General features: G+C 33.9%; 1 protein-coding gene across 1 annotated transcript in view; it reads left to right on the top strand.

The window, feature by feature from the left end:
- Positions 1–7,319: 7,319 nt before the first annotated feature.
- The window catches only part of NBEA (neurobeachin), a 373,019-nt gene continuing 366,591 nt past the window's right edge, over positions 7,320–13,747 (top strand). The window contains 1 exon segment of the mRNA XM_031061401.1: positions 7,320–7,657. Within this exon segment, the coding sequence (XP_030917261.1) occupies positions 7,453–7,657 (205 nt within the window). The 5' untranslated portion in view covers positions 7,320–7,452.

Genomic DNA, 13,747 nt, shown 5'->3' with positions numbered 1-13,747 from the left:
TCATTTCTGTCAGACATGGTTGGATTACTTTATAAATTCTTCTAAGTGGGTAAGATTTGTCCTGTGTCGCACTTTAAAACTTTTTTTTGCATTCCTTCTAGAGGTAGGACTTTTTATTTCAAGGAATCTGACTCTTGTGCTAAGGAAGCTTTTTTGAAGGCTGATATTTGAACTTCATCAGACTAATTCCTGTCCTACCCCAAAAGAGTGGTTTTTTTTGCAGCAGGTAAAAAACAGCTTAAGAAATTTGTGGCAAATAGCCCATTTTTTGTTTTGTGGTTTGGGATTTTTGTCTTTTTTGTCTTTAAGCCTCCACAATACTTAGAGAAGGTCTGACATTGTCAAGGATATTATACAGCCTTGTGATCTATCCCAGTGTAATTGATAGTTGTCTCAGTAAATCATATGTATATGCAGTTGATCAACCAGTGGAGCTGATCTGCCTACAGGAGTGTCCTCCTCCCTCAAGGGAAAATGTAAGAAAATAAAGGTAAATCCGTGGGTTATTTTTAAGCTTGTGTAATAAAAAGCACATTTGTGTAAGTTCTAAAAGCTCACCATTTTACTTCATTCATATTGTCTCAGCAAGTATAAAAAGAAGATTTAAATTCATTTCTTGGATTGCTTTAAAACTGTCAATAAACTTACTAGGTAGCATTCCCTTAGACCAACTGCTGAGTATGTGCAATATATTATTCAGAGTAAAAATGGTTTTGAAGTTAAATGAAGGAAGGCTCGTTTAAAAGGGTATGTTAATGTGCAGAATTATATCCTGTTGTAATGATTCACATGAGAATCAGTCTTTTAGTGCTGTCATTTGGTTATAAACCATATTGTGAGCACATTGGTTAAGATTTATCTGACATAACTTTAGAAGTGCCTGTCTGAACTAGTTGTCCTTTTATAGTCAGTAAAAAGTACTACATTCTCTGAAGAAGATTTATTTCATTCTGATGTTGCAGCTAAAACCACTGGGATAATCACTTCCCTTAAGCATCTTTTACTTTTCAATGATGGTAAAGAGAATTGTGAAAATTAGCCCAGATACACTGGGCTAATAATTCACTGTAGCTGTAATTCAAATCTCTAAGGACTACCTTTTTTTAGATTTAAAAATAAATAAAGAATATGTACCAGTTATGAAACATACCTTCTTAAGTTTTTTTTACCTGTGATTTTCTCTGTAGTTGTATTGATATATTTAGGTTAACAAATGCATATGATCAGCACACATTTCTGTCACTGAACAATTTAATTTATTCCATTTAGCATTCTAAATGGTTTTGCCTAAAGAAATCTTCTTTCATGCAGTTGAAGAAGAATCTTCCTAAAAATGTGGATTGTTTAGAAGTTTAAGGTTTTAGTAAATGACCATAAAAGAGTAGCCTGTTTTTCCTCCTGCCTGAGTCCCCTACTGCTTTTCTCAAAAAACTGTTTGAATGCTTATACTGTTGCCTGTCTTTATATAAGAAACAGTAGCAGTCTGATTCCACATATTTGGAATTCTCACTGGTGATTATGAAATCAGTTCAGTGTTGTTTTGTAGAAAAGATGCTCCAGTTTTGACAGAAATTATCCTTCCATGTTATATGATGGCTTTAGTTATCAAGAGTTAAATGTTTACTAATTTTCTCTTCAAAAGAGCTAATTGATTTGGGATTTTAAGAGATTTTCAATCTCATTTGAGTAGGTTATTCTCAGCTCTTTTCCTGTGGAAATTTGTGCCATATGCTGAGTCAGCTGTTTTGTAATGTCTAAAATGAGAGCTGAGCATCAGGGAGAGGAAGAGAATTAATAATTTTGTTTCCAAACTGTTTACCTCCTATATAGCTACAGAAAAGATTTTTTTTTTTAATTCTGGTTGAATATGTATATACTTGAACTTAAAATGCTTCAGTTTAAAACAGATGAGGTTGTTATGTTGACTGTGTTATGCCTTCATTTATTTTTGCCTTAGAAAAAGGAGAGAAAATGTGATATTACTTAATTAGGAGAGAGAGTGTAGGAGTGACTTGGTGGAGATTAGGCCTGGATGTGGTTAGCGCTTTTGTAATTATATTATTGTGATACTTTAATTTTTCAGTAGCACTGTCTGTCTAGTATTGGAATTCATATTCTTGATTTTTGTTTAAATGGACTCCAACTCGAAGGAAGATAGAAAATGCTTCTTTGACAGCAATGAACAGCAAACTTAGAGATGTAAATACTTGAAGACTTTGGTTTATATAGCTCTAGTATACTGTCTTTAATCGTTGCTGTCTTGAGGAAAGGAAGTGGAGAGGGAAGTTTTGATCTCTTCTCCCTGGTATCCCGTGCCAGGATGCATGGGAATGGTACAAAGCCGCACCAGGGGAGATTTTAATTGAATGTTAGGAAGCACTTCTTTGTGAAGAAGGTGGTCAAATGCTGTGTTCAGGCTTTCTGAAATGTGTTTGATGCCCCAAGCCTGTCAGCATTTAAGAGACATTTGGATAATGCTTTTATCAACATGCTTGAACTTTCAGACAGCCCTGGAATAGTCAGACACTTGGACTAGGTGATTCTTCTAGGTCAAATCCAGCTGAAATATTCTATTCGTTTTTAATTTCAATTCATTCTTCCAAACTTGATTTGGAGAATCTGATACTAAAAAATTCCAATTTTCAGAAGTCAACAATTTCAATCTAGATGTTCAGCAGCATGTATTTTATTGCATTTCAAGAACTGATATGAATATACTATCTGAGATATCTAGACAACTTGTGTTTGGGGGAGTATTTCTTCTCTGTTCTAGATCAAAAGGGTGTAAAAGACCAGCCTAAGTTCTGCAGAGATGTGGCAATTTAGGAAGAAACGCTTTTATTGCATAGCATGATGAATGGTAGAAACTTACTGAGGAATGGCCATAATACTCAGAAAAATGGACATGGCATGCAAAGCAGCTGCATTTGAGAATGGTGATGTAGGTTAAGGAAGGCTCTTGGAGAAATTTGCCAGGAGTGTCAACCTGTTGTTGTAGGCAATCTCAGCCTGGGGAATCCAGTGTAACTTTCTTATTGCTGGCAGTTCAGCACCACTTTGGGAGGAGTTGTTTGTTGACCACAGTCAACACACCTGTAACCATTATCTGACCATCAGATTGGTGATTAATTTTTTATGGCTGTGCTGTGAAAGATGCAGAATATGAGAAAGTACAAGCAATACTTCAGAATACTTAATCACAGTGAAAGCATGATCTTTACTAAATATTAAATATTTCCTTGAAGAATGCAAAGACTTTAGTGTTTGACATAAAAATAGATTCTATTTGAGATGTATGATATGGAAAGAGCACTGATTTATGGTATGGTATACTGGCTTCTGTGAGGATTTCTATTAAAGTGTTCAACTTGTACTCCAGCTGAAATTTGTCTTATTACAGAAGTCTATTACAGCAGCTATATTAAAAATAAGTAACTTTTTGGATGTATGATTTAACTTTTTGGTATATGGGGTTGCATCCGCAGTTTTGCCCAACTTAGAAAGCAGCAAATTAATTATGAATATTTAGTTGTTTGTTGACAGTTTTTTAATATGGCATAGTTTTTTGAAGGAGCATCCTCATGGGCTCCAAGATATCTTTTCTGGATGATAATATCAGACTTTGGAGCCTGTCGCCTCATACAGATGAGGAAAACTGTAATAATGTTGAATTACTTTGCATTTACTAATTTTGAGTTTTTAAGCATTGCTATCTGGACAGTTGATATGAGAAGAACCTTCACAGCTCTCAGCAGTTGGTTTTTAACTGCATTTAATGATTTCTGGCTCCTCAGCAAAGTTGGTCCTTTCATTGGTGTCAGCATGTTACCAGCTCATTGGCACTGTGCTCCTCCCCTGGTTACCCCCCATTGTTGTGGTGGAGCCTGGGTATTACTCTTTAGCAACTGTCCTCCTTGGGAAATCCACCTGCACAAATGTTGCTAGAAGATACTTTTTTTGTAGTGAATGTTCTACTTTTTTATTGGCTGAATTCCATTTAATTGTGCACATTGTGTATAGGCAGAAATGCCTGCTTTATTTCTTGAACACAAATTAACCATGTTAATTTATTTCTGTATACTTGCTTCACTTTTATTTAGCTTTTCTTTGTCATCTTAGACTTCTCTTTATCTAGAAATTCACGATGAATTTAGGGTGACTACTTTGATGAAGTCATTTCCCCCTACCTTCCTAAATTTTTGCTATCATTGTCAGTTAGTTCTTTAATTTGTTTCCTTTACTAAGGAAGTTGATTCTAATGATAATTATGGTAATTTTTACTGTCTGAAGTATGCTTAGACTGAAGTTAAGGCTAAATAAGAACATTTTCATGTTTTCTTTGCAGTAACCCTGATGGGCTATAAATTTCTTGTGGCCAGTTTTACAAGTGAAATAATTGTAGCACCTGCTGAATAGTCTGTAGCCCAGAAGAAGATCTCCATAGAACCAATTGTATGAGATGCAGATTTTCTGAGATGTTTTATAGAATGAGATATCTTGGTTTTATTAGTACAGAAATATCCTGTCACTTTAAACTGATACAGGGGCTTTGTTTCAGTCTCTTAAGTGTTACACATTAGTATATTGACTCACATTAGAAAGCAAATGCATTTGAATTATTTCAGTCTGTAGTGAATTATTTCTGTCTGTTTTACTGATTCTTTATTAGTTTATTAATTTAAATTAATTAGAATTTTACTATGAATACTGTTTGAGGAAAGGGAATTAGTCTGGATTGTACCTCTTCATTCCAACTGAGGCATAACTGAATTTTTTCCTTGTTTTTAAGTCCAACTTATCAAAACCAAATGGTGGGTAGCATATCTAGTCTGAAGATAGCCTGTCTAAATATTATCACAGAATTGGTGAGATTGAAACAGAGGTCTGGAGGTTCTCTGATCCAATCCTCTTGCAAAAGCCCAGCCAACTAAGGCCAGTGATCCTGATCTGTGACCACATGGCTTTTGAATGAATCCAGTGATGAAATCTTAGCAGATACAATTTTTCATCCCAGATTTTCTCCATGGAAAGAAATGGGGGAAAGTAAACACTTCCAGGAGGTGTTTAATTTCATCTCGGAATATTAATCTAAGAGAGTTCAACTGAATGTCTTCTACAGGTGGCTGTTTTAATTCTGTGTGTTTTTGACATAATCTCAGGCTCATCCTGAGACAACAATGCAGATTGCTGATGAAGTATGCACAAGTTGCTTGAAAGAAAACACTTGCTACACAAGTGTTTTCAGAAATAAAAATTCTGCCTGGATTTCTTGAAAAGAAAGTAAAAACCTCTATGAAACTATTTCATAATGCTAAAGAATGACCATAGAAATAGTGTGCTTCTAATCTTGAAAGTTTTTCGGCTTCCTTTGGTACACATCATGTGTTTACCAAATATGCAAATATATGATATGCAGTCACAAGTTTTAAATTAAAGTACTAATTATAATTAGGATAATAGTTTTTATTTGAATGTAATTAAATGTCTCAGGAGAACTAAGGAGGTAGTCAGTTTATATATTTAGCATATTAGAAGCTTTTATGTTACAAAATTATAATTATTATTAGCAATTAATTGATAGAGGAAAAAGTAATTTAAAAGTGAATGCAAAGTATGAATTAGGGTGGAAGTTAAATGTATTGTATTAATTGTCTGAAGATGGGTTATGAAAGAAGTCTTTGAATATTTGGATAGGTTTAGCCACCAAAAAATGTTTGCATAATATTTCAACTTGCTTATTTTTTAGAGTTTAATTTCAAGTCAATACAAACTGCTTTTAAATAGGCCATAGAATTGCCTTCTATTAAAATTGACTGTTGAAATTATGCGCTTATAAGAGATAATTCTTTGAATATCTTTAAATTAAGCTTTTGTTGAATTTTAATTATATAACTCCATTAAACAAATAGAACAAAAATCTTAAAGTTATTTTAATATTAATTTATTCCATTATTTTGTGTAATATATTTACAGTTACTAAAATTAGTGTTACTGACAGGCTGAGAGACTTGACTTGTTCAGCCTGAAGAAGAGAAAGTTTCAGGGGGACCTTATAGTACTCAATGGGAGCCTAAGAGAGAGCTGGACAGGGAATTTTTACCAAGGGCACGTTCTGGGTTGAGGGGGGAAGGCCTTAAACTGAAGGAGGGAAGGTCTAGATTAGATATTAGGAAGAAATTCTTACTGTGAGAGTGGTGAAGCACTGGAAGAGGTTTCCCAGAGAGACTGGCCAAGGCTGGATGGGACTCTGAGTAACCTGGTCAAGTGGAATGTTCCTGCCCATGGCAGTGTGGTTGGAACAAGATGATCTTTAAGGCCCCTTCCAACTTAAGCCATTCTGTGATTCCATGATTCTGTGAAATTTCACACTGGTACTTTCAAAAGTCTTCAAAGTTATCAGGATAAAGTAGGATTCATGAGTCAGACTGTGTTTCCTCAGAACAGTAAGATTTTTATGCCATTAAAATGGCACTGTTTTTTCTTTTTAAACTAAATTTCATATTTGGTTTAGTAGATTTTCTTGAGTTCAGCTTTTTTAAGTTACACAAATGATTGATCAAAATTGTTGAATTCCAGTCCTGAAGATATATTTCCTCTTGACTATATCTTCTACTGGTTTGTTTTTCTCTCCCTCCTATTACACACCTGGTTGTTGTTGTGTTTAATTGGAGCTTAGGACTTTGGATAGTGTTTTGCCAGTATCTGGATAGATAAGAGGTTGTCATTTCATCAGAATTGCTGTTAACTCGCTTCTTATCTGAGTGCTTGTTCCTTTCCTGGTGCAGTCTCTCCCTTGCACCAGCCAGCAGGTTTCCTTGACCACACAATGAGTGATGTGTGGTATAATTATATAAATTTTCTCTGTCTGTGTTACTCCAGAGCAGATGAGTGGTTCTTTTTCCAAGCATGACTGTTTGGGTGGGATAATGGAAAAGGCAGTAAGGTCTTCCAAATTCATAACTAAGGGCAAATGTTAGCTTATATCAGGAGAAAAAGCTGCGTTAATTTTAGTGCCTTTTTATTTTTGAGTAGGCAAATTTCAGAGAATGGTGGAAAAGCCTCAATTTCTTCCTGAGCTTTTCAGGTTCTGTGCTACATCTGTCTGGGCCAGGCTACCATAACAATTACTTCATAAGAAGGAATGCTTCAAATATATTTTTATTTTATTTTATTGAGATGCTGTATTCAACACAGCGACAAAATTAAAGGAAGTGTTTTATGATATTAGTGTGTATATTTTTTATAAGTTTTGTTTTGCATAGCATGATTGTTAATTTGATCGTAGAAAGCATAGCTGTTAGTTTCTCTTATCAAAGTTGCTTCTCTAACCATGTAAAACGTATTCTGTATTGGCCACAATGAAGGTATGAGAGACACTAAACTATGTATTTCACACTGTAATACTGTTCTTGTTTTCTTTTTTAGTTGGTTGGTGGCGAATTTGATCTAGAGATGAACTTTATAATCCAGGATGCAGAGAGCATCACATGCATGTCAGAGCTTTTGGAGCACTGTGATGTGACGTGCCAAGCAGAAATCTGGAGTATGTTCACTGCAATTCTACGTAAAAGTGTCCGTAATTTACAGACTAGCACGGAAGTTGGCTTAATTGAACAGGTACTGCTGAAGATGAGTACTGTGGACGACATGATTGCAGGTATAAATTGCCAACTGATAAAATAATTATTGCGTTCTTGATCTGCCTATGTTTTGTGATTATAGAAGGGTATGGGATGTTTTGGTATTTATTTAAAGTGATGTTTTCATTAGTACTGCTATTGAGTCAGAAGTACTTTTTTATTAATTTCAGGAAAATGACAAAAATATATTCTTACCTTGAAATCTCTGTAGATACGTGGTTTAAAATAACTGGTTGTTAATTCATTTGAGAAGATACTGTTATCTTAGTGATAAAAAAATTTAAAGGAATTAAAACCAGTGTGTTAGACTTTTTAACTACGAGGCAATATTTTAGTTGTTATATACATTGGTCATTTTTTAATCATGATGCCAGAATTGCTAGAAGATCCATTTTAAACATAACTTCATATGACAGCATAACAGATATTATTTACAGGTTTGAATGCTGGACGTATGGATTACATTAAACAATCATTCCATAATGTATTCCTGTGAGCCCTGTAATATATTTTCATTTTTTGCATTCGTGGGTTTTAACATCCTATAATATATTGCAGCATTAAAAAATACGCTTTGTTTGTTTGCTGAAAATAAGTGATAAAGTCATTGCCCAGTTAAGGTTTTCATAGTATGTTTGAAGGAGTTTATGATATTCCACACTACATCCTCTCCATAGCAGGGTACAGATTATAATCCTGATTATTGGATACAGGACAGGTTTGCTCATCACATTTAAATATGGCACCTGGTTTGAAAAGAGCACCTGAAGAGATTGATAAGACTACTATTTATTTTCCCTGAGGGGGCTTAGGCAGTTTCTTTCAATAGAGTGTGAAAGCAAAGTTCTTAATTCTTATATAATTTGTGACTGATGGTAAGATTGTGAGGATGCCTCTCAATGCCTTACATTTGAGGCATTTTTGAAAAATGTCAGAGGTTTACCTTCTGTAATTCTAATATTTTAGTTGATGATCTGACTCCTGACACATATATAGGTTTTGTGGAACAATAAACTAGCAAGGATTTCAGACAAGAAGCAAAAGATGATTACAGTAGGATGAAAACTAGATTACTGAGGAATGTTTTATTCTTTGTCCTTTTTTCTTTTTGTTTCAGTATGAATGTGTTTGTAATATTAAGTGTTTAGAAAAGGTACATCCTTTTTTTCAGAGCAAGTCATAATCAACATCTTTAGAAATGTATCCCTAAATGCTAAAATCATGTGTTATGCTGAATACTGTACAGTGAAATTCAGATTTAAGTATAACAGACCAATAGATTCATAAATGATGTTTTTCAGCAAATATGTTTTGTTTTACTGTATTTGTAAGTACGGTATCTCAGAATAGTGTAAGGGTAAAGATACTCTTTTATTCCATGTTAAATATAACACATTTTATGATGAGAACAAAAATTTCTATCCTAAAATTTTTCAGGTTATTACTCATGGAAATAATTTTCTTACATGAGTAATCCCACCAACAAAATTTATCCAATTTAAGCTCCTGTGAGTGGTACTTGTATATGGGGCATAGAAGACTGTGATAGCGCCTCCATTAGAGAGTTGTTTTTAACTGCCTAATTAATTGTAGATGTTAGAAATCAAGACCGTGTGATCTGGCTTTTAGGAGCATTTGGAAATTAAAAAAACTCTTTGAATTTACAGATATTAATATAAGCCAGGGGTAGTAAATAATAAAAAAAAAAACCAACATAATGGATCTTCTACCTCAATAATATTTTTTCTGAGTGGTCACACAGTTCTTCAGAAAGAGACCTTCTGCACAAAAAACTTCACTAAGCTTGTTCTTTGGTATCTATGTGGATGAAGGGAGTACATATTTAACTGAAAATCAAAACTGAATATTGGAATTTTGATGACATTTTAGCTTTGCAGTGTGTTTCATATTATCTGAGTATTCATCTATGTATTATGAGCAGGAATTGAACAGAATCACGCTTCCTAGGGGTTTTCTCTCATAACTGTAAATAGATGATTTTTTTGAGAGTTTTTTTTGAAAAAGACATGGAAGCAAGCAAATTCATCATTTTGCTTTTATCTCTTGATTTCTGTAAGCACTTTAGTCTCCTTTTATAAGGGTTAATAATATTGGTAATAAGTCAGAAATAACAAAAAAGGTCATGTAATAACTATTTTGATATTAGGCAAAATCAGTAACAACTAAAGCAGTATCTTTGTTTCCTACTGCAGATATTGAGGTCATAATTGTAGAATTTTGTTGCCTCAAATATTTCTATGAGCTTCCCAAAGCCAGGGATTAAAGTAAGAAATTTTGTGTTAAAATGATTTTTAGCATTAAAGGGAGGATGGTTTGAACAAGACCTGTGTTAATTTTTACTTCTACCACTTTTCCACTTTTTTCCCAAAACAGTTGCTAATACTCTGTCAACCCAATGTTTTGAAATTGGCTTTTATCATCTGTAAATCATAGAGGCTTTTTTGGGTTTTTTTTGTAATTTGCTTCTCAGGGAGTTGCTTGCTTGATTTTAGGTTGTCTCTCTTGTTCCTTTGTGAAACATTTTGATTAGACCTAGATAGGGTTTAAATAGACAAGACAGGCAATAGTGTCTGTTTTGTGTTCTGATAGCTCACTTTCAGGACCAGTCTAAGTCTGAAGCCACTCTTCTCTGATTTTATGATAGTAAGACAGAAGCAAATAAACATGTACCCAAACTTTTGCAATGAGAAGAATTTTTCTGTCTGTTTAGATGGAGACTCTCAGATTCATGAGGTTCTAAGTACTTTAAATATCTAACTTAATGCAATTTTACAGATTGTGTGGTGAGGAATAAAAGCTTAATCATTTTGAAAGTCTCAATGGCAACCCAAATGAGATCAGTTTGCTTTTCAGAAGCATCACCTTTCAAAAAAAATCTTTATACTGTGACAATCTGTTATACTAATCTAGAGAATGGACAGCCATTTTATCAATAGTTTAGGAGAAAATATTTTCATAGATGATTGGTGGGGTTTTTTTTAACGCTTGCACAGGATCTTCCTTGAGGGACTCACTTTTTGCAGTTCTCTGTTTCCAGGTGATGAGTAGTGAAGCAGATCACCTGCTCTGAGGGACTCTGGGATAGAGTGTCTGTAGTTCCATCTGAGAGGTCTGAACGATGGATGAGAGTGCAGCCTGAATTCACAGAGAGTAGTATGTCTCACCTAAGTCCCATTTTTCCTCACAGTTACATTGTGATGATGTAGGTAATTGTGCTAAAACTGCAGGGACTGAATTCTTAAGCACTGAAACAGTTCATAGTTTCCAAGCAACAATGTTGGTTTTTGACTGCTCTGTCATTAGTGGGCTGCTAACAAGCTTTCCTCTTTCAACCCATTCTGTAAGAAAAACTGCAAAATTATCACATTGTCTATTTTGACCTGTAAAAATTGATTCGCAACACTAACAAGAGTTAAAATTCACAATTTATGGCCATGTAATATTAAGAGGTTAAGGAGACATGAGGGTAGTTTCCTGAAGTTTTCTTTCGAATGCTATTTAATATGTCTTCCAAAGTTAATGCCAGACCCTTCATTTTGATATATGTGCATTGTTACTTGAAAGACAGGCAGGCATTTTCCTATTGTATTTTCATATTAAGTGACTGAATTAAACATTCCTTCAAGGTTGCTGGTTAATTTATAAATCTTATGAAAACTGCTTAGTATGAAAGTATTCAGAAGGTGCCATTAATAGAAATTAGAAATACATTGAAAATGGGAAGCTGCCTGTTTTCTCCTTCTGGACTTAATATTATTATATACAATCTTGTTTCTGAAATGAGATCATGGATTCCAGTTATATATGTAATCTTATTTAATATAAAAAAAAAAGTAGACATTAAAAAAATCCAGTTGTAGTATGCTTTCTGACCTTTGTCCATTTATAGATGAGTGGATTGCTAGGGTTTATAAACCAGATGGGACTGCCTCTTTTATGAGATTTCTAATAAGTATGAATAAAGTTATGTAATAATTATTTTAAAGTCTTTATATTGAAACAAGAACATTTAAATAGCCTTAAGTGCTTCAACTTCCGCAGATGTTGTTTGCTTTATCTTTGCTTGTTATCTACTGGGCTTCAATCTTCCAGGTCATTGTTTTACCCAGAGTTACATAATTAGGGAGCTTATGTTTGTTTCTCTCCATCAATGTTTAATTCATTACTTATAAATATGTATTTCTAGTGCCTGAAGGTTATCCACATCTTCAGTAGAAATAAGAATTTTTCTGTGCCATAAGGTAGTACAGGGCTATAACAGTGAAACACAGCAGCACACATTCAGTGATTTTTAAAACTTGCAATCATTTCTGTGTTTGACTGTATTAATTTGCACTTTTTTCCTCTATGTTACAAGATTTTTTTTTAATGGGGTTCTGATTTTCACCAGAGAGCTTTGGTTCTACACAACATTTTTTCTTTGTAAGGGAAGCAAAATTTGCAGTCCTTTGATCTGAAAAGAAAGCTGAAACTAAAAAATAGGGATTGGGAAATTGTCAGCCAGAGATTAGAATTCTTGTGCTTATTTCCTTTTCTGAGTGCTCACTGTGACTGTTCCCAGTTTCTGATCATGTACAGGATGTGCCAGGTTTACATTGCAGGCTGGATACCACTGTGGAGGGGGCAGGTACTAGGGGAGCTGAGTCATAGAATCCACCACCATGAAAGAAAAGGCATTTCTTTTTCTTAGATGTGTTTTGTTTTCCCTAATTCTGTCACAAATGTATGTGGCAGGGTTTTTAAAGGGAAAATTAACGAAATGAGGGGGTGGGGGGGGAAATCTATACTTGAAGGGATATATTCAGAATTTATGATGAAAATGTCTGCTAAGTTGCAATGCTTTTCTTTTCCCTTTCCTGATAGGCAATTTCACTCACCAGTTTACTAAGTCTCTGTAAATTAAATGATATTTTATTCTTCACACATGCCTTTTGCTTGCTAAAGATCAGAGGCTAGTATCATTGTGCAAAAAGCTAAATAAATATTAATGCGTTTGCTCAAAACCACATAAATATGGATTTGCAAAGAGAAAATCTGTTTTAAAACAAAATATGAATGTGAAATGACTTTGGAAATAATTGTTTCTCCTGAAAACTATTGTTTGTCAGCACCTGTAAGAGTGATCCTTTCCCTAATGAACATGGATAACATGCAGTCCTACAACAAAATGTAAACTTATCTGTTGAAAGTTGTGTCTTCTACAAGTTTTAGCAGGGAGGCAGGAGAGGGATGGGGGAATTCTGTGGTTGTTGAACAGATGGGGAAAGTGTGTTAATGCCGATTCTGTTGTGTCATAGCTCTTTTGTTTTGAAAACTCTGGATTTCACTGCTTGATCTCTGAATTAAGTTCTTATGCCTCATCTGTGAATATGAGCAAATTGGTTTACCTCCCACTAGAGGAAGTCCTAATTCTTATTAGTACATTTTATTCCTGAAAAAAAGTGTGGAGTATAAGAAAAAGTTCAGCATCCCACAAGCTAACAAATTCTTAAAATGGAATTCTGGGGTTTTAAATAAGTAATTTTAAACCTGATAATCTCTGAAAGGAAGACTCTGTTTAATGTTCTTACTGTAAAAGCTCATGGGTTTTTAGACATTTTAATGAAAGCTGTATTCCATAATCCTGTTAACAATTTTGATCCCTTCTTTTTATTAAGCTCTTTAATTTTTTTCTTGCTATGATTTCTGTTGGTTTGTTTGTTTGCCTTATGGTTTTTTGTTGTTTTGCTATTGTTTGGTTTGATTGCTGGTTTTTTTTTTGATTGGTTTTTTGAGTTTTTTTGTTGGTTTGTTTTTTGGTTTTTTTTTTTGTTTTGTGGGTTTTTTTTTTTTTTTTTTTTTTTTTTTTTTTTTTTTTTTTTTTTTTTTTTTGTAGGGGTCAGAGGGAGGTGTTAATTTTCTTTTATTTTCCCCTGGCCTTTCATTACAGTAAAGAGCAGAAGCATCACTGTAGCAAAAATGGGGAAATGATACAAATTATAATATAAAATGCTGGGGTTAGGTTATTGTAAAGCAATTTTTGGGTCAAAATTTTTTGAAAAATGCTAACTTCAGAAGAAGGATGGATCTCTTATCCCAAAAACATA

Source organism: Geospiza fortis, unplaced genomic scaffold, assembly GCF_000277835.1.
Source record: "Geospiza fortis unplaced genomic scaffold, GeoFor_1.0 scaffold181, whole genome shotgun sequence".
Taxonomy (NCBI): Eukaryota; Metazoa; Chordata; class Aves; order Passeriformes; family Thraupidae; genus Geospiza; species Geospiza fortis.
Note: the sequence above shows the minus strand (reverse complement) of the source record. Positions and strands in the feature narration are given on the sequence as shown.